The 18185-nt window shown below is 36.6% G+C and overlaps 2 protein-coding genes across 15 annotated transcripts in view; one reads left to right on the top strand and one right to left on the bottom strand.

The window, feature by feature from the left end:
• The first annotated feature begins 536 nt into the window (after window positions 1–536).
• Window positions 537–14584, top strand: fhl1a (four and a half LIM domains 1a). 2 transcript variants are annotated; one of them, XM_007555161.2, is made up of 6 exons: window positions 537–683; window positions 10747–10928; window positions 11880–12057; window positions 12973–13142; window positions 13219–13405; window positions 14372–14584. In XM_007555161.2, exons 2-6 carry the CDS (start codon window positions 10773–10775, stop codon window positions 14524–14526), a joined length of 846 nt encoding a protein of 281 aa, XP_007555223.1. In that variant the 5' UTR covers window positions 537–683; window positions 10747–10772; the 3' UTR covers window positions 14527–14584. The 2 variants fall into 2 exon arrangements, with proteins under 2 accessions (XP_007555223.1, XP_007555222.1); XM_007555160.2 differs by lacking the exon at window positions 537–683 and adding an exon at window positions 7304–7411.
• Window positions 14585–15932: 1348 nt separating this feature from the next.
• Window positions 15933–18185, bottom strand: part of map7d3 (MAP7 domain containing 3) — a 33494-nt gene continuing 31241 nt past the window's right edge. For all 13 annotated transcript variants that reach the window (XM_007555147.2, XM_007555148.2, XM_007555152.2 and 10 more), the window contains one exon: window positions 15933–18105. In XM_007555147.2, the coding sequence (XP_007555209.1) occupies window positions 18098–18105 (8 nt within the window). In that variant the 3' untranslated portion in view covers window positions 15933–18097. The remainder of the gene's footprint in view (window positions 18106–18185) is intronic.

The following is an 18185-nucleotide window of genomic DNA, read 5'->3' as shown; positions in this document are numbered from 1 at the left end:
CTTGATCTTAGGTAACTTTGGCAGCTTTTAAGACAACAGACATAACCTCCTGATTTCTGAAATTTCACCCTGAAGCATCACAAACTATCTCTTAAGGCTTGGCTGTTTGTGTTAAGGGAGGATGCAGACATCTGCTAAAGCCCTTTGGGAGCTTTAAATCATATTTCTTAAGTAATATTCAGAATTGTGGGTTACTGCAGGGTGCATGTGTTTGCTTTGGGTCAGGACTGAGTCATCTTGGTTTCTTTACCAAAGAAGGAGATGAGTGAGGCTGGAAGTGTCAAGTTAACAAATCCCCTACATTTTTTTAAATAGCTGTAAACAGCTGAAGTGCTGCCAAGATAAATTATGTAATAGCTGAATATTTCTGCAGAGCAGAGCTGTAACTATGTTAAGTCTCTGCTCCCATCGATGCAGAAAAATTATGACTACTTTCCACCGATTTCCGTTTCTGCAGAGCCAATGAGAACTAAGTAAGCGCTTGTAGATTCCTGGTTGAGGTCATTGTTTATTGGGATTTGTAGGGGTTTGGCTCGCCTTTTTCTTTTTTTTCTTTTCCTCTCTTTTTTTTCAGCTGCGCTCTTTAAAGCTGCGCAGTCTGCGCTCATTTGAACCCTTTCCGTCAAACCCAGCGGACCGGACGCATCGCAGCTGGCGCAAAGTGACAGACGCTTTCTGCAGAGGTGAGTGAAAACTGCTGCCGTGCTTATGTCCCAAATCATCAATTAGACCCTCTGTCCGGTTTTAATGATATTCATGTTTATCAACATGGATGAATTTCATCATGAGGATATTGTTTGGTTCACTTAGGGACACGTTTTCTTACTAGAGGGACATTTCCAACATGATTTCCTCTAGAGTCAGCTTGGTGTTAGCAGAGTTGGGGATTTACTAGTTAGATTTACTCAATTACATTTACTTGAGTAACTTTTTTTAAATGTACTTTTAAGAGTATTTTTGTACTTGAGTAAATTTATTATGAAGTGTTGCTACTTTTACTCGAGTAAAATGTCTTATTCTCTCCCCGCTGCGAGTAACTAAAAATTCACCAGACACACCTGCAGGTTTTATTGAAGTTTTGTCATTTTTTATTTAAAGAAACTGATTTGGAAAGTTTTTCCTTTTGTCTGATTTTGTGTTGCTTATATGAATTATTGTCATTTTTGGTTGTTAAAATACCAAAATTTCCACATAACTTTATATTTTGGTCCATCTGATTATGATATTTTAAATATTAAATCATTGATAATTTGATCAATACTCAGTACTTGAGTAAACTTTTTTCCAAATACTTCTTATTGAGTAATTTCTTGCATGGATACTTTTTACTTTTACTTGAGTAAAATATGTTGAAGTACTGCTTAGGGAGTACAAGTTTTGAGAACTCAGTCCACCTCTGGTAAGCTATAAGTGGTTAATATCTTTAAATGTATATAATTATTTATGGGGGAATTGTCTTACGAGCAACAAATGATGCACCAGACAACATCTCTGGTTATTTAAAGTTGCATTTTAACGTTACGTGAAGCAGTTTAATTCAGCATCAGGTGCCACTTTCTCTCCGAACGCATTTTACTAAATATTATGATTTAAGCATATAGTAGAAAGCCTCCAGAAGGTTTTTCAGTGGGTGACCAGATGATAATCTGAGGTTGACACACCACAAAAATGCAGAAAAAAAAGTTCTTTATTTTTATTTGTTTATCTGCTATTCCTTTGGATTATTTTAGCCGATCTAAAATCTTGCCTGCTTATCTTTTTAAAAAGATGCACAAAACAAAAACGCATAATAATGTCAAATAAATAAACACATTCTGAAACTCATTAAAGTTTGTCCAATTCTCCCTTGAGTTCTTGACTAAACTTCAATTCAGTCCGATTCAATAAAAAAAATACTTTAATAATTGTTGTTCTATGTAGTGTTTTATCACGCCACGCCACTAGGTGGAGCCGCTGACAAGAAGTAAATGAGAAACTTTAGGAAGAGTAAGAATAATTACGGCACTGTGGTTCTTCGTTAAGTTCGTGTCTGATGTGCTATGTTAAATATATGCACTGTGTCTTTTTATTCCACACTTTTACAAAAGTCCCAGAGAAAAATTTAATAATATATTTTATACGTAGCTCAAAATGTGTGAACTGGTAACAAGTAATCAAATCAAGTTTATCCAAGTCAATTTATTACATTTATTAAGTTATCAAGGTAAACAAACGTATATAAAGAAGTTTGATAAACTTAATTTAATTACTTGTGACCAACTAGCCCAGTTTTCTTTAGGTTGGAGCTGCAATCTCCTTTTTAATGCAGCTTAATGTTGACAACCACTATTATCTTTCTGACTGAGAGCAAAATAATAAACAACACAATAAAATGTACTGTTGGCAGTTTCCTTTAATTTCAAAGTCGTTTTTTTTTGTAGGTGAAATTGGTCTGTGTAATTGTAAGGAAAAAGATAAAAATGTACATTTTTGTTGCAATGTTATCACTGGTATAAGTTCAGATTCAGTGCAAACAGTTGCCTGGGTTAATGAAGTGTCCACTGTCTGCTGCTCTCTTCCTCACAAACACCAGGATATCTGGATGGAGCTCAATGTGCTCAGGATCAAACAGGAAGCTGCAGGCTTGTTGTGTAACGTCACATCAGTGGTGCAAAATTCTTGAGTCATTTTGTTACATTTTGCTTCGAAACACTTTCTCATTTAATGTGGCCTTGGTCAGAAAGTCCACAGGCTTTCTAAATGTGATTTTCTTTTAACTTTTCCTTCTTTTTTTATACTAATTTTCAAACCATTAAATATTAGTCTCCAGACTAATATTTCATAAAGTTGCATAGCTCTCACCTATGAATCATTTGGCAGGAAAAAGGATCTCAACTCAGAAGAACCAAGAAATATAATTTAACACCAAAAAGGAAGTTTCCAAAGAGTTGTACATCGCATGTAAAGATAGTAAAAGATGATGCATCTGACAGGATCCTTGACTTTGCTATACTGCTCCTCTACAGAAGACTTTTTTTTTCTTTTTAGATGTGGGACTTTTCCACTTTAGGAACATTTTCCACAGCATCTGGTTGAGTAAAAACAGATTTTATGGATACAAAGTCACCCCAGAACACAGCCCGGTCAGGGAGATTTTACTTTTGTTATTACTCTCAACCTTTGAGGTGTAGCTTTTTGGGAGAAGAACAGTCGAAGAATAATTTCAGCGTTGTAATTGTCATAGATTTTAGCTTTAGAAGTGAATCCTCCTGTTAAAATAATATTTTAGGGTTTTAAACAAAAGCAACTGCCCAGAAATGTGGATTGATTAACAGGTTTTAACTTTAAAAGAAACAAAGTAGCTGCTGTTGTTGGGTCATCTGACTTTACTTGTTAAATATCTGGTATAGTTAAATATTTCCCTAGAGTTCAAATCCATTTTAATTTTGTTAAAAATACCAAATACTTTTAGTATTTTCTTCCATGAAGAGACATTAAAACCTGCTACAATTTAAAGCTGGAGAGTATGGCTGAAAAACGTATCACTATATAAACGATTCATATCATTTAATATTGATAATTGTCAATTTTGATAATTATTGATTAGTTTTTTGTTTTAAGTACTGGCGGCTTTACCTTTTCTGTTTTATCCTGTTTTCACTCCGGGTTGCTGTTTATTTATTATAAGCACTTATGAGGTGCAGCGGTTAAACCTTAAACTGCTGCTGTGTCAGTAACTCAACAAGTTGTTGCTAGGTAACCAAAGGATGAATGAGTTGCTAGGTAACCAAAAAGTGAGAGAGTTAGTTGATTCCATGAACCTTGCTTTAGTGGCTAACGTCATTCCTCTGCCTACATCTCCCATAATTGTGTGCTGTTCTGGATCAGCATTCAGTAAGTATTCAATATATTGAATATTCTATCAGGTGTATGATCTATTGATATTTGATATTGATATTTGAACCCAGGACCTCCTTCCTGCGAGGCAACAGTGTTAGTAACTGCACCACTTTAATATCTTTCAAATTCAGCATAATATGCTGCTCTATGGTTTTTTCTTTTGGAGGTGTGCAAAAAGAAAACATTGAACAAAGACAAGACAAATTCAAATGTATCAGAAAGTGTTTGACGACAATGTGAGATCATTTGTGAAAAAAGGAAGGCTGAAGATGAACTTTATCCTGCAACATGACAGAAAAATCACCATGTTTCAATATTATGAGATGGAAAGTCTTGTGAACAGCCAAAGTCTGGATCTTTATCACTTGAAACATGACAGAAATTTCTAAAACATCTCGCTACTGCAGCCAAAGAGTGTGGTAAATGTTCCTCAGACCCATTTCAGAGCCTGGTGGAGTTGTCACTGTAATTATTTCAACAGAAGGGCTAACATTAGGTAGCATATACAAACATTTTCCTCAGCTAGAAAGTGCCTTTCTGTTAAAATCCATTTTTAATAAGTGAAACAATGTAAATTTTTGTTGATTAAACACATTAATCACATTATTTTCCAGAGATTAGATTCAGATATGTGAGCATTTCTTGCTAAAATTCACTGGTGTGTCCTGATTTTGGCCCAGACCGTATGAACCCTGATCTTAATACCCTTCAAGTGTGTTTATGTGTGTAACCTGCTGAGCCCAAAGGTACTACTTGTGGCCATAAGCCTTTAAAACATACGTCCCCTCCCTGTTTTTACCCGGGATGCTGCCAAACCAACTACATGATGTCATTTAGGCGAGTGGGAGATTACGGCTCTTTCTCTGGCCTCCCTCCAGTATGACCTCACCAGCCTTTAAAAACCAAAACGTCTTTGTACGTGACTAATGAATTAACCAAACTTTTATGGCAGAGAAGAAGTCCTTAGCCGTCGTCATTTCATAAACCACTTAAAGCAAATGCAAACTTGGAGATGCAGCAGACTGAGGCAGTTCTGTGCCAGCTGTTACTCAGGCAGAGAGGCACTTTTGTTGAGGAGACGGTCCCATCACTCTTTCTTTTATTGCAAATGGAGCGGAGAGGAAGAAAGAGGGTGTGCCTCGGTGACGTCCACGTTGATGAATGGAGAGCAGCAGTGGCCCGGCGCTGCCTTAAATAGGCAACGCTGCTTATTTCTGTGAAGGCTGAGCAAACTGAGCGCAGGATAAACTGCTGTTCCCTTCACAAGCAGAGACTTAAACTCAACTTGAATGTTTGGTGGATTAAAGAGCAACAGGAGAGCAGAAAGAGGAACAAGAACGAAACGGCTGGAATAAAATTTCTGTCAATAGTTTTGAAGTGATACTGAAACAGTGACGGCAGCATGAGTGGGATTCGTTAGAAGCAGGAAATTGCTTTTAATACTTAAAAATGAGGCGTCATCAGATTATATTATTATATGCAGCTCTGGAAAACATTAAGAGACTGAACTGAACCCCACTGAAAACCTCCTGGTTTTTCCACCAAATACTGATTTCTGAACTCTTCCTGAGGTAAAACATCAGTATTGTTGTTTCTAAATGAATATAAGGTTTTTCTTTGCATTATTTGAGGTTTGAAAGCGCTGCATTTTTTTCCTTATTTGGAGCATTTATAATTTTCTGGTAAATAAATATTAAATTTTTGCTTAGAATTTCAGACATGTCAGTATTTCATAGAATAAAAAAACAATGTTAATTTACTCAAACATATACCTATAAAGAGTAAAATCACAAAAAGTTAAAGTGGTCTCTTTTTGTCCAGAGCTGTAACTCATATAGCTTCATTTGTTGATTATTAAAGAGCAGCCATTATGCACATTATATTCGTTTGGGTTTCTACTGCTTCTAAAAATAAGAAATTCAAAAAAACAAACACCCAGCTAGTTTATGGAAATGAGGAAATGTTTTTAGTGTCTGGAAAATAAGCCATTTCAAAAACCTCCAGAATTTAATGTTACAAGTCAGCAGCAACTGTGCCGTTGCCTAGCAACCGCAGTGAAACCCAGCCCGTTACCTAGCAACTCAAGTAGAACTAGTCAAACTAAAATGGTAAGATGAAGTATGTAGTTTTAGGCAAGGGATCAATAAGGATTCATCCACACTTAATCCCAGTTCAAATGGCTAAAATTACGCACACATTAGATTATCATTCCCAGCCTTTTAAAGATCTGTTCACTTGTGGCATAGAGAGAGGAAAAAGGTGAATATTTTCTTTTGTTCTTCTCATCTGCCCAAAGAAAAACCTCCAAGGTGTCATTAATCAACATGAACCGTTTATGTTCCTCCCATATCAGCAGAAGGAACTGCCTCTTTCCTGTTTTGACTCCTGTGAGCCCAGTTGGAACCACAGAAACGTCCAACCTGCACTAGTCTTATCTGAATTTGCGCCAGCCCCTTTGGTTTGGGAGTGTTTGTGTGTTGATAGAGCTCCCCTCATGGCCTTTTGTCCACACATATTTTAGATCTCGGCATGTCTGGCTCTGCTAGCCAAACCCTGACCTTATGTCTGCGTGCTAACACGGCTCTGTGTGCGAGGAAGCATGCGGTGAGTCACTGCTCCTCCTGACGGACACAGTTTGGCTCAGGTCATCTGCTAACCAGATTTGGAGGCTCATGAAAGTCCAGGGCAGAAGGTCAGGCGTGGAAACAGGCCCGCCGCCGTGTAAACATGACGTTAGTTGGTGCGGGTTACAGCCTGATGAGGCTACGCTTCATTAGATCCAAGCTAATGAAGCAAAATGTGCTGTTTCTCATCTTTAAAGCCAACAATGGAAACTTTTGTATGTCAGTTGTTCTGCTTTCTGTCTCCATTTAAAACAAACAAACAAACAAATATATCAGATTTGATCCCAACTATTTACTTCAGATACAATAACTGTTTTGTTAGTTTTTAAGAGAAAGTTTGAACAATTTTTGCTCATTTAAAGACAGCAGATTAACTAAATATCAGCTCAGTAGTCATAAGTTAAACTAAACTAAAAAATCAACTATTTTTTGCAGATAAACTGAAAATAAATTGGTAATTACGGGTGCTGTCTTCATGTTTGTGGGTAAATGTTCCCCATCCAACCTGAGCCTTTCTATGATTCATCTTTTCTGAAAGCAGTCGATTCATCCTGTCATTTGTTCATGATCTAAACACTCCAGCTAAACATCTCATGTTGGGGGAGTATCTTTATCTTCGGCCTGGGATTTCTCTTTATTTAACACCTGATGTCACTGCTCTGGAATCCAAAATATATCCCCTAATCTGTCCTCCGTCCATATTCTCTAATCCATATCCTAAAAAGGCCCGGAGAGGTGAAGGTTGGATTTGGATGAGGGGTCAGCGGTGGTCTGGGTCACAGCGGGGTATAAATGGGCCTCATAAAACACTGATGCTCACGGTTTGATGTTCTGTGGACCATAAAACTCAACATTTTCCTCCCTTCCTACCTGATTGGAGCCAAACATGACTTTCTACAGGCATTCAGGTAAAAATTAATGAGTTTTTAAACAAAAAATTGGAAATTTATGTTCTTTTTTATTTGTGTTTCCCTAAAAGAGGAGTATGTTCATCTAAAGCCCCATCATCCCAGTTGTTTCTGTGTTTCTTCTATATGTTTTATATTTGAAATGTACCTATGTATTATTGTTTTATTCTATTATTTGACTTGCCTTCCAGAGTTGCTATTTTTTAAATTTTGTCATGTTTTCTTTTGTGCACAAAATGAATTCTGATATTTTAAAATATCAGACAAAAAACCCCAGAAAGAATGTGTTTTCTATGTTTATTCTCATTCAGAGCAACATTATTATACCAAATTAAAGTTTCCAGCATTGCTGCACTTTTAGATTAGATTTTATTCCCAGCTATTTATGAGAGCTCATTGTTGAATTTACTCTAGGAAACTATTACTGGGTCTGATTCTAATGAAAAGAGAAAATCTACATAAAAATAATCTGAATTTAAAGATAATCTTAGTTTGGTTGATGTTTAGAAAACATATAAATGTCACAGAGATTACATGTGGCAAAACTTTAAAGTCAAAATATGTCTGTTTCTCTTTATTGGAGGGAAATAATTAGTCAGGTTATGAATTGTTTTATTTTTCACTGCAGCATTTTGCATGTTAAATCTATTGTTTACTCGTTTTTACGATGTGGTTTAAACTATTTCTGCCACACAAACGTCACCGACGCACAAAATTATACAAAACCGTTTTCTAGTCAGCAGGTTCAATCAGTTGACCATAAAACTGGAACATTATTTTCATTAAATGACTGACATCGATTTATTCCTGACAGGAACAATGTTTTTAATACCTGGAGTTCAGATTAATTTGGATATATTTAAAATACTCTCATAAAATGCAGTAAATAGTTGGTAGCAAATATATTTCTCTGAAGATATTTGAAACTAGGGAAGCAAAGCTCTCCAGGTTGTGGTCTTGAGACACTTTGAGACATTTTTATTTGGGGTTTAAGTATTTTTTAAATTCCAGTTCTGTCATTTGTTTAATTTTTTATGTCTGTAAAGCTTCTGTTACTTGAGATTAAAATGAAAAAAAAAATTATCTAGTTACATTCACTCAATTACATTTATTTGATTAACTTTTTTAAATTAGTTTTAGGAGTATTTTTACTGCATTGTACTTTTTACTTTTACTTGAGTAACTTTATTATGAAGTATTTGAGTAAAATTTCTGGATTTTCTGGTGATTTTTTTTAAAATCTTGCCTGATTTTATTGTTTTTTGTTGTTGTTTTTTTTGTTGCTTGTAAGAATTATCGTCATTTTCATCCTAAAAATACCAAAATATGACTTGACTTTATGTTTTGGTCGATCTGCTGTTGTAATTTTTAAATATTAAACGATTGATCATTTGATCAGTTACTCTGTACTTGATTAGACTTTTTACCAAATACTTTGTACTCGAGTCATTTCTTGAACGGCTCCTCTCAACTTTCCTAGAGTAAAAATATGTCGACGTAGTGCTGCTCTTATTTTAAAACACGTTTCTGGCTATAAGTGATGAATCTGCCAGAAGTGGAACAATATTAAGGAATTACTGACTTACATGAAGCTCTTATATCTTCAGAAAAGTTACTTGTAAATCAATTTGATCTTATTTCAAGTATATCAAGCTATTTGAACCAGAAACTAGACAAAAATACTTGGTAAGATTTGGTGATTTGCAGTGTATGTGCAAAACATTCAACCATAATAAATGAAGATGTGGCTGGTGAGTTGGTGATGGGTCTGGCTCCGGTCTCTGGTCCCACTGTGACCTTTTCCACTGCAGAGGTCGTCTGTCCACAGGGACACAGTTTTGATAATCCCGTCCTTCCACAGCTGAGGGTGAGTGGATACCATCTCACTCGTTTGTTTGACAGACGGCAGCTGCCACTGTGTTTGCAACAAAGATTAAAGCTGCGCCAACAATAGCTGCTTATCCCCCTGCGGGCCTTTCAACATTTTCCCCACTTTGGGAGGTTCTTTAAATAGATCCGCTGAGCGGCTCGGCTCGGCAGAAGCTTGAGTTGGTTGGACAGGTTGGGTTATTTCTGGGTTCCCTCTCTGCTCGTTATCCCTGCAGCAGCACAGCTGCACATTGCTACACCAAAACCTCTCCCATCCATCCATCCATCCATCCATCCGTCCGTCCGTTCACACACAACAGGGGGACATGCCGCGCTCCAGGAGGGGGCTGTTTACCACATCCCATTAAAATAGCTTCATAAATATTTGTCTTGTTCCCATGGTTACTAGGACAAAATGTCATCCACCCATTGTTTCCTGCTCGGTTCCTGTTATTGCTATCAGATCGAAACATCTGCGGCTGCAGGTAGCGATCAGCTGAGGGAGAGATCGATCAGCCTTCTGGAAATCAGAGTGAAGAATAAGCCGAGTTGTTTACCGAGTTCAGAGGAGGCCAACAGACAAAGCTCTGCAGGGGAAGTCAGATTAACGCAGCACAAGAAGCCGTCCGTGTGAGCCGGTTTACCTCATTCGCACCTCTGTCATCAGTTTGGTATGCCGCCGCAAGCGAACACATGGTCCTCGTTTAGCCCCAACTCCCGGTTTCACTTCAGGAAATTATTCTGATAACTCAAGAGACTTGGTCAGTACTTACATCTACTCAGTTACTTTTACCTGAGTAACTTTTTAAAATTACATTTAGGGGTATTTTTTTACTGCGCTGTAGTTTTTACTTTTACTTGAGTAACTTTATTATAAAGTATTTCTACTCTTACTTGAGTAACTTTATTATGAAGTATTTCTACTCTTACTTGAGTAAAATATCTGGATTTTCTACCCACTGAATAAAAATTAAACATGTTTTGACCAGAAATTCACCATAAAAGTTTTATTAGTTTTTTTTTATTGAAAGAAACTGATTTGCCTGATTTTATTATTTTTATTTATATGAATTATTGTAATTTTTGTCCTGAAAATACCAAAATTTCCACTTAACTCCATATTTTGTTCCATCTGACGATGTAATTTTTAGATATTAAATGGTTAATGTTTTGATCAGTTACTTTTTTTTAATTTCTTGGGCGGCTGCTTTTTACTTTTACTTGAATGTTGAAGTATGTTGAAGTATGTTGAAGTAATGCTACTTTAACTAGAGTACAATTTGTGGTTTGGTAAAGTATTAATATCCTTTAATGCTGCAGCTACAAACCTTGATGTATTTAATTAGGGTTATATCAGACAGACCAACACAAATAGAAGCATAATTATTAAAGAGAATAAAAGCTTCTTTTTGGACATAATTGCGCCCCCTGCATTTTGATTTAACCCTTCACTGACTTTGCTTCAGGTCCCAGGAGTTACCTCACCTCCACCATGACTGATCGCTTCGACTGCTACTACTGTCGCGACAACCTGCACGGTAAGAAGTACGTGAAGAAGGATGAGAAGCACGTTTGCACCAAGTGCTTCGACAAACTCTGCGCCAACACCTGTGCAGAGTGCCGACGCCCAATCGGAGCCGACTCAAAGGTAAGAAACGACAGATTTTACATGATCAATTAAAATAAAATAGAGCAAAAAGAATAAAACTTACTGAGAACTGTGGAGTATTTTTGCTTGCTCTGATCAAACAAACTAAAGCTCAAAGTGGATGAAACTAAATACTGGGAAATCCTGGTGGCTGACGTTCATTTTCCTAAACGTACCACCATGAAAAAAATCAATTCAATCAATAATTGTGATCAGAATGGCCAAGTCAAAGTACAGGCTTAAGAAGGCTGGTTGTCCTGGATTTTACTCACAGGAATCCCAGGAAAGGCGAGCAAATACTTCTGGAAAACCATCAAATTATCGTCTATTTCACAAATATGCTCTGTCACATACACTGAAACACTATTAAATTAAAACTAACTTTTCAGCAAGACATCGATCAATGGTTCCTTAATATTTATGAAAAAGTGCATGTTCCACAGATGGAAGATTATTTCATTCATAGGAAGATTTTTTTTTCCCCATATAAGCTCCTATATGTTGCTAAAAGATACGTTTTATCTCAGTACACTTAAAATAAGACAAAACTAACTGGCAAGTAACTTTTTAGCAGGATATAGAAGCTTGTTTTGAATAAAAAGTTCCTGATTTTAATATTGACACACAACAAAATGTAATTAGACTTTATGTTGTTTTTATGACTTTTTATTTTTGTGTTTTACTGACATAAACCTGATTGATAATGTTGATGGAAACTTACTAGATCCACTGGCAAATTGTTAATTTTTCATCAATATTAGGGAATTATTTACTTAAAACAAGCTCCTATATGGTGCATGTTAGTTTTGTCTTAATTCAAGTGTACTGAGATTTTTGCACTATAGAAACTTGACCAAAAATACTTGGTAACGCGCTGTGTTTTTGCAGTGTAAAAGTTTGATGATATCTGCAGGATGCTTTCTAAACTTACACCTCTTTGTGTTTGTTTAGGAGCTGCACCATAAGAACCGCTACTGGCATGAGGATTGTTTCCGGTGCGCTAAATGCTACAAGCCGCTGGCTAACGAGCCGTTTAGCGCCCGAGACGATGGCAAGATCATGTGTGGGAAGTGCGGCTCCAGGGAGGACGGCAACCGCTGCCAGGGCTGCTACAAGGTGGTGATGCCAGGTGGGTCAGTTTAAACCAGATCTTTGGGCAAAGGAAGTTAATTCCAATTTCTATTCTTGAATCTATAAAAAACAGACATTAAAAAAAGTAGTTGGTGTATGAATACTTTAAACACAAGAAATGAAACCTTGTCTTGGATCAACTGAAGGAGGAGGATGCAATGGGGTATTAGGGCCATTATAGAGACAAGAAAACAAAACGGAGGAAAAATTCAAACATTTTGAGATTAATCTCATAAGTTTTGTAGAAATTTTTCTTTTTAATTTCTGAAATTGAAAAGTTGAATATCTGCTAGAAAAAAATTCTTACATTTTTAGACTAATCTCAGATTTTGTAACTTTATTTTTGGAAGTTTCAGAGTTTGAAAAGTTGAAAATCTGCTCGAAGAAAATTCAGAAAATTTGAGCATAATCTCACAGAAAAAAGGAAAGTCAAACATTTGCTGGAAAAAAAATCTTAAAAATTCTCTAGAAAAAATAAATAAAAAATTTCGAGTCAAAATTTTTTAAGTAAATTTTTGATTGATTAAGCTCAGAAATTTCCAAGATTTTCTCTAGAAAAATTTCTCTGACTAACCTAAAAATTTAATAGTTTTTTGATGAAAATTTACTCATTTTTTCCCCTCTATCAACTCTGACCTCTGGGTCTTTGCTGACTTTAATGTGACATTTAGGTACATTTTATCTGCTGCAGATCTTCTTTGCCCAAGCCTCACATTTCATCTTTTGTCTCCTAATTATTTTAGTTTTAATTTTATTTCAGGCTGTAACCAGTATGTGGTCATGTTCAAATACATGAAGCGAACAGAATGTGTCCAAAAACAGAAAACAGGCATCATCCAGAAAAACATGATAAAAACGCAGGTTCTTTAAATGCACTACATAAAGTCTGAGCAGTCGCTGTTTTGTGCTTCAGGCTCGCAGAACGTGGAGTATAAGAACAAGGTGTGGCATGACGAATGCTTCACCTGCTTCGAGTGCAAGCAGCCAATCCGCACGCAGAGCTTCCTGGCCAGAGGCGATGACATCTACTGCGCTCCGTGCCACGAGAAGAAGTTTGCCAAGAAATGCTTCAAGTGCAAGCAGGTATGAAGCCAGGTTGTTGTTGTTGTTGTTGAGGCTTTCGGAGCTCAGCCTTGTGACCAGCATGCTGCTCTTACAGCCCATCACCTCTGGAGGGATCAGCTACCAGGACCAGCCCTGGCACTCGGAGTGCTTTGTGTGCGAGACGTGCCGTAAACCTCTGGCAGGAACGCGCTTCACCTCCCATGAGGATCACGTTTACTGCGTGGACTGCTACAAGACCGACGTGGCCAAGAAGTGCCATGGCTGCAAGAACCCAATCACAGGTCGGACCGGAGTCTAATGTTTGGTCTTTATTTAAAAAAAATAAATAAATAGAGACTGGGTTTGAACCGAATCTAACCCTGATTTTAATTGAGAAAGTTTGCCAGCAGAAGATTAATAATAATTTGCTACATCTTTTCACAGTATTCCACTTTGTTTTAAAGAATAAATTACATTTGTGTATTTTGGACAACTTCATCTGCCTTTTAAATACTTAAAATCTTAAATCATGTTGTTCTGTAGGTTGTTTCAGTCCAAAAAAACCCTGAGACAAACTTAAAACAAAATATTAACAAAATAGAGAATCCCCGAGAAAGTTTTCCTAATTCATTCTGTTTTGGTATTTTTATTCATTAAATGCTCTCTGTGCAAACTAAAACTTTACTTTGAAATTTCCTTTAATTCAAACCAACACGATCGCATTTAATACGTTAAAAAATCAAAAGTAGGAGAGTTTTCCATGTTATAATGTAAAAATTGACAGTTTCTTTAGTCAGGTTGGTAAAATATTAGGAAAAATATTATACCATTATTCATTTTTGTCTTTTTCCATTGTAACAATTAAAACTTGAGCCAGATGTCAGAAATAAGGGCAGTAAAATCACTAAATAAAGTCTAAATCCATGGAGGTATTAATCTATCTCACCATATGCTGCTCTTACTGCACCTTTTCACACATTTATATTGAGAAACTGTTTGCAATTAACTCTAAATTCTCATTATTTTTAAGATAAAGTAAATCACTAAGATACTGAAATAATTCAAGAAACAGATAATTTATTTTTTTTAGCAGAACCGACAGTAAAAAAAGCTCCAAATATTGTAAATATTGGGATTTAAATTTCTCCATTAAGGCTTAAAAAGAAGCATTAATGTCTGATTTAAGATCCCAACCCAGATGTGTTAATTTCGACAGCGTTGGTGTTTATTTTTCCCGTAAACTGAAGTTGCCCACGTCTGCTCTCCAGGGTTCGGCCACGGCACCAACGTGGTGAACTACGAGGGATTCTCCTGGCACGAGTATTGCTTCACCTGCAAGAAATGCTCCCTGTCCCTCGCCAACAAGCGCTTCGTCATCAACGCAGAGCAGATTTACTGCCCCGACTGCGCCAAGAAGCTGTAAACGGAAGACTTTTGATTCACGAGGAAACTGATTTGTATGGAAGACAATTAGGGCCACCAAAAAAAAATGACTTTTTTTCCTCATAATTCTGTTTCAAAATTTAAATATCCAAACATTTTTAAGTGTTTGTCAACTATGTTAGCATATAAAAAATATTCTTGTTATAAAGTATATAAATCTGCACTTTATCCACACTGAAAGCCTGTCTCAAATTTCTTTGATAGATTTTAATTTTAAGACTAGAATTGCAAAGACAATTCGAACATTTCTAACAAATTTTCAACTTTTAGAGCGCAAGAAATTTCCCGTTTTTTTTTTTCTAAAACATTTCTGGGATTCTGAAAGTCAGAATTTCTGAGGAAAATGTTTTTTAAAAAGTCAGAATAATGTTTTTAGTGGCCCTAATCCTCTTCTGCAGCTTTGAGTTCAGTTTGTGACTCAAACTGAATTATTTCAGAAATAGGATGCATGCAGTTGTATTTTTTTTTTTTTTTGGCAAATCAAGATAAGACTCGAGGTTTCTGCAATCTGCTTCTGCACTAAAGTTTCCGATCTTCAGCAATGCAACATGTCTCAGTTTCTGGAGTTCGTCTCCAATATGGCCGCAGAATTTACAAAGTGGGATTATAATCTGATGTTTTTAGGGATTCTCTCTTGCCTTGTGTTTCTAACGTAACTGTAGTGCCTTAAAGGAATCGTTTCTGGATGAGATGCTTTTATCCTGCCAGTTGCTGCTCAAGCATAACAGCTTTGATTAATAATATGTTACATGTTAGGATTTTTGGCCTTGTGATCCATGCAGAATAATCTGACGAGGTATCGGGGCCACTGTGGATAAAAAAGGTGCATTTCTACCAAAAACTTAGAAATTTTCAGATTAATCTCAAAATTGGGATTTCTAAAACGTATGAATTTTCTAGAAAAAAAGTTGAAATTTCTGAGTTTCAAAAGTAAAAAAAAAAACTTTTGAAACTGAAAATCTCCAAAAGTTAAAAATTTTGCCTTTTGAAACATTTTCTAGCAAAGAAATGTCCAAGTTTTTTTTTTTTCTTCTAAATTTAACTTTTTTCTTGTACATTTTCAACATTTGGAGTTCAGAAATCTCCAAGTTTCTTCTCTAGAAAATTTGGGATTAATCTAAAAATAGCCAAGTTTTTTTTCTCGCAAATTTTTACTTTTGGAGCTCAAGAAATTTCTGGGGGTTTTTTTCTAGAAAACTTCTGAGATTAATCAAAATTTTTGGAAGGTTCTTGGCAAAAATGTACTCCCCCCATGTATAATAGCCCTAACAAACCATAATAAACCTACTGCGTAGCTAAAACTTGAAGCTTAAAGGAAACAAATAAAAGGATGTATGGAGCTCGTTTGTCTTTTCTTTGGCACAAGAAACAGAATCACAACGGAAATATTTTCATTTAGACTTTATTGTTTTAACAGTCTGTATCATATCTGTTCTCTTTAGATATATTTACAGTACAGATTTTATTTGCAAACAAGGGAAAATCCTCCAGAGAAATATTTATATTCACAGAGTCGCCCTGGGTGGGTGGACTGATTGTCGAGGCCGAGGTAAAGACACCGTCAACTGTGAGATAAAAACAGTACATCTCAAAAACTAAGGCACCTTTCTATTCTATCAAACATTATATTGAAGACAGAGAGCTTTAAGTTTAGTATTTAGAGATGCAGCACAACCTGAACAAAAAGAAAAACACCTGCGACTATAAACAGGATCTGTCTTTGATGGGGAAGTGGATGGAGTAAAACGAAGAAATGCCAAAACATCGCAGCGTCCCAATAACGAGTCATCTGACAGGGCGGAGCGTTTTCCCAAAGACTTCATGAAATGAAAGCTGGAAGCGAGCGGCTCTTAGAGATTTGGTGAGCGAGTGATGAAGGACGGCTCTGTAACATTCACTGAGCTCATTAATCAAAGCTCAAATAATTTAAACCCAGAATGTTTTCATGCACAAAGAGAACAAGGCAAACATCAAGGTCCCCAAACCTCCAGTCTGGATTATTCAAGCAAAGGGAATATAACGTTTCATTTCATGAAAAAAGGAAGGAAAACATGGAAAAGTCAAGTCTGACCAACATTATTTAGTTTGGTGAAAAAGCTCCTCTTTAGTACAGTGACAGCTGAAACCTGAGCTGATGTGCCACATCTGTATATAAAACAACTCAGGTCAGAGGTCAAACAAGTTGCTAAAATGGCCCAAAGACGTTTTAGACGGATCTAAAACGGAGATCAACATTAAAACTGCACAGTGGATTTAAGGACATCATAAAGTTGCTTTTGTTAGAGGATTTTCTAACACAAACGAGCCAAGCTGAGCTAAACCAATCACAGCGCACCACTCAAGCTATAACAGTAACCAATAAGAAAACCCCAATAAACCACAACCTGAGCCGCCTCCTTCCTAAACATGGCTTTACTCGCCTAATACTGATTATATACAGAACATAATAACACTTGCATATAAACAATCCGCCATTTTCTACTCTACCAACGGAGCTGAAATGCATTTTACCAGAAGTAGCAGCAGGTGAGAGAAGGTGAAACTGAGGAAGAAGAGATACTTTGGATTTTTTTATGTTTAGTTTTTATCAGTAATTCACTCCACATAAAAAAACAAAACAAAAAAACAACAGATGCAGTCACATAACTTCAAAAAATCCAAACTATCCCTTTAACAAACTTTGTTGCAGCTGGATGCAAAGATAAAGATAGGAGACTAAAATCAGGCCCGTTAGTGATGTTAGTAAACATTAGTTCTATGCAGAAACACTCAAAATATTTCACCTTTGTGGTTACGACGCCCCCTAGTGGCTGGAAAAGAGAAAACACGACAGTGTGAGAAAGAGGAGAGAAGAAACCCAGATCTATCCCGTGTTTGTGAACGAGTCACGTCGCCGAACTGTGAGTGCATGAGCTTCATAATAATTATGCATTTTAGCACTTGGAGAGGAAAAAATCCAAAGCTGGGAAATAAAAATAAAGGGTAAGGCCATACATGTAGCTGGGTGCTGCAAAAAGCAGCCGGTCAAGTAAATTTAGAGGAACCACATGCAGAACGAAGCTTTCCACCCGAACCCAGGCAGGAATAACAATGATTATTAACATTTCTGTAGATATTTATCATATAATTCACACGGCCTGACTTTCATGTGTCATGGAATATTCTCATACAAGAGAGAAAAAAAGACTAAACATAATAATTACAATAATAAAGCAAAAAAAAAAAATGTAATAAATTATAAGAACGCACCCCTAACAAAAAGAAAATATAAAAGTTTTTGACACAAAATTGAATTGAAACTAAACACACGAGGAAGAGGAAAGACGAGGAGCATGAAACATTTCCCTGAAGCGTGGCGTTTTATAATATTTTAATTCAATCCGTTTCCTCGTTGCAACGTGGGATGCAACTGCAGCACTTGGGGTGGTCTTTCCGTCTCGTCTTGTGCGCCTCCCGCAGGAAGAGGTGGGAACTGTTTGGAACGGCCGGAAGATTCTTTCAGGGAAGTTTGGAGTGCAACACAAAGAGGCTTCTCCGCGACGACCGCAGCATCACATTTCTGCCGGGACGAAACGAGAGAAGAGTTTCAGCCTGCGGGGAGATTAGGCCGAGTCAGCGTTGGTAACTGGGCGAGACGTG

Source organism: Poecilia formosa, unplaced genomic scaffold (genome assembly GCF_000485575.1).
Source record: "Poecilia formosa unplaced genomic scaffold, Poecilia_formosa-5.1.2 Scaffold68, whole genome shotgun sequence".
In the NCBI taxonomy this organism is placed as follows: domain Eukaryota; kingdom Metazoa; phylum Chordata; class Actinopteri; order Cyprinodontiformes; family Poeciliidae; genus Poecilia; species Poecilia formosa.
Note: the sequence above shows the minus strand (reverse complement) of the source record. Positions and strands in the feature narration are given on the sequence as shown.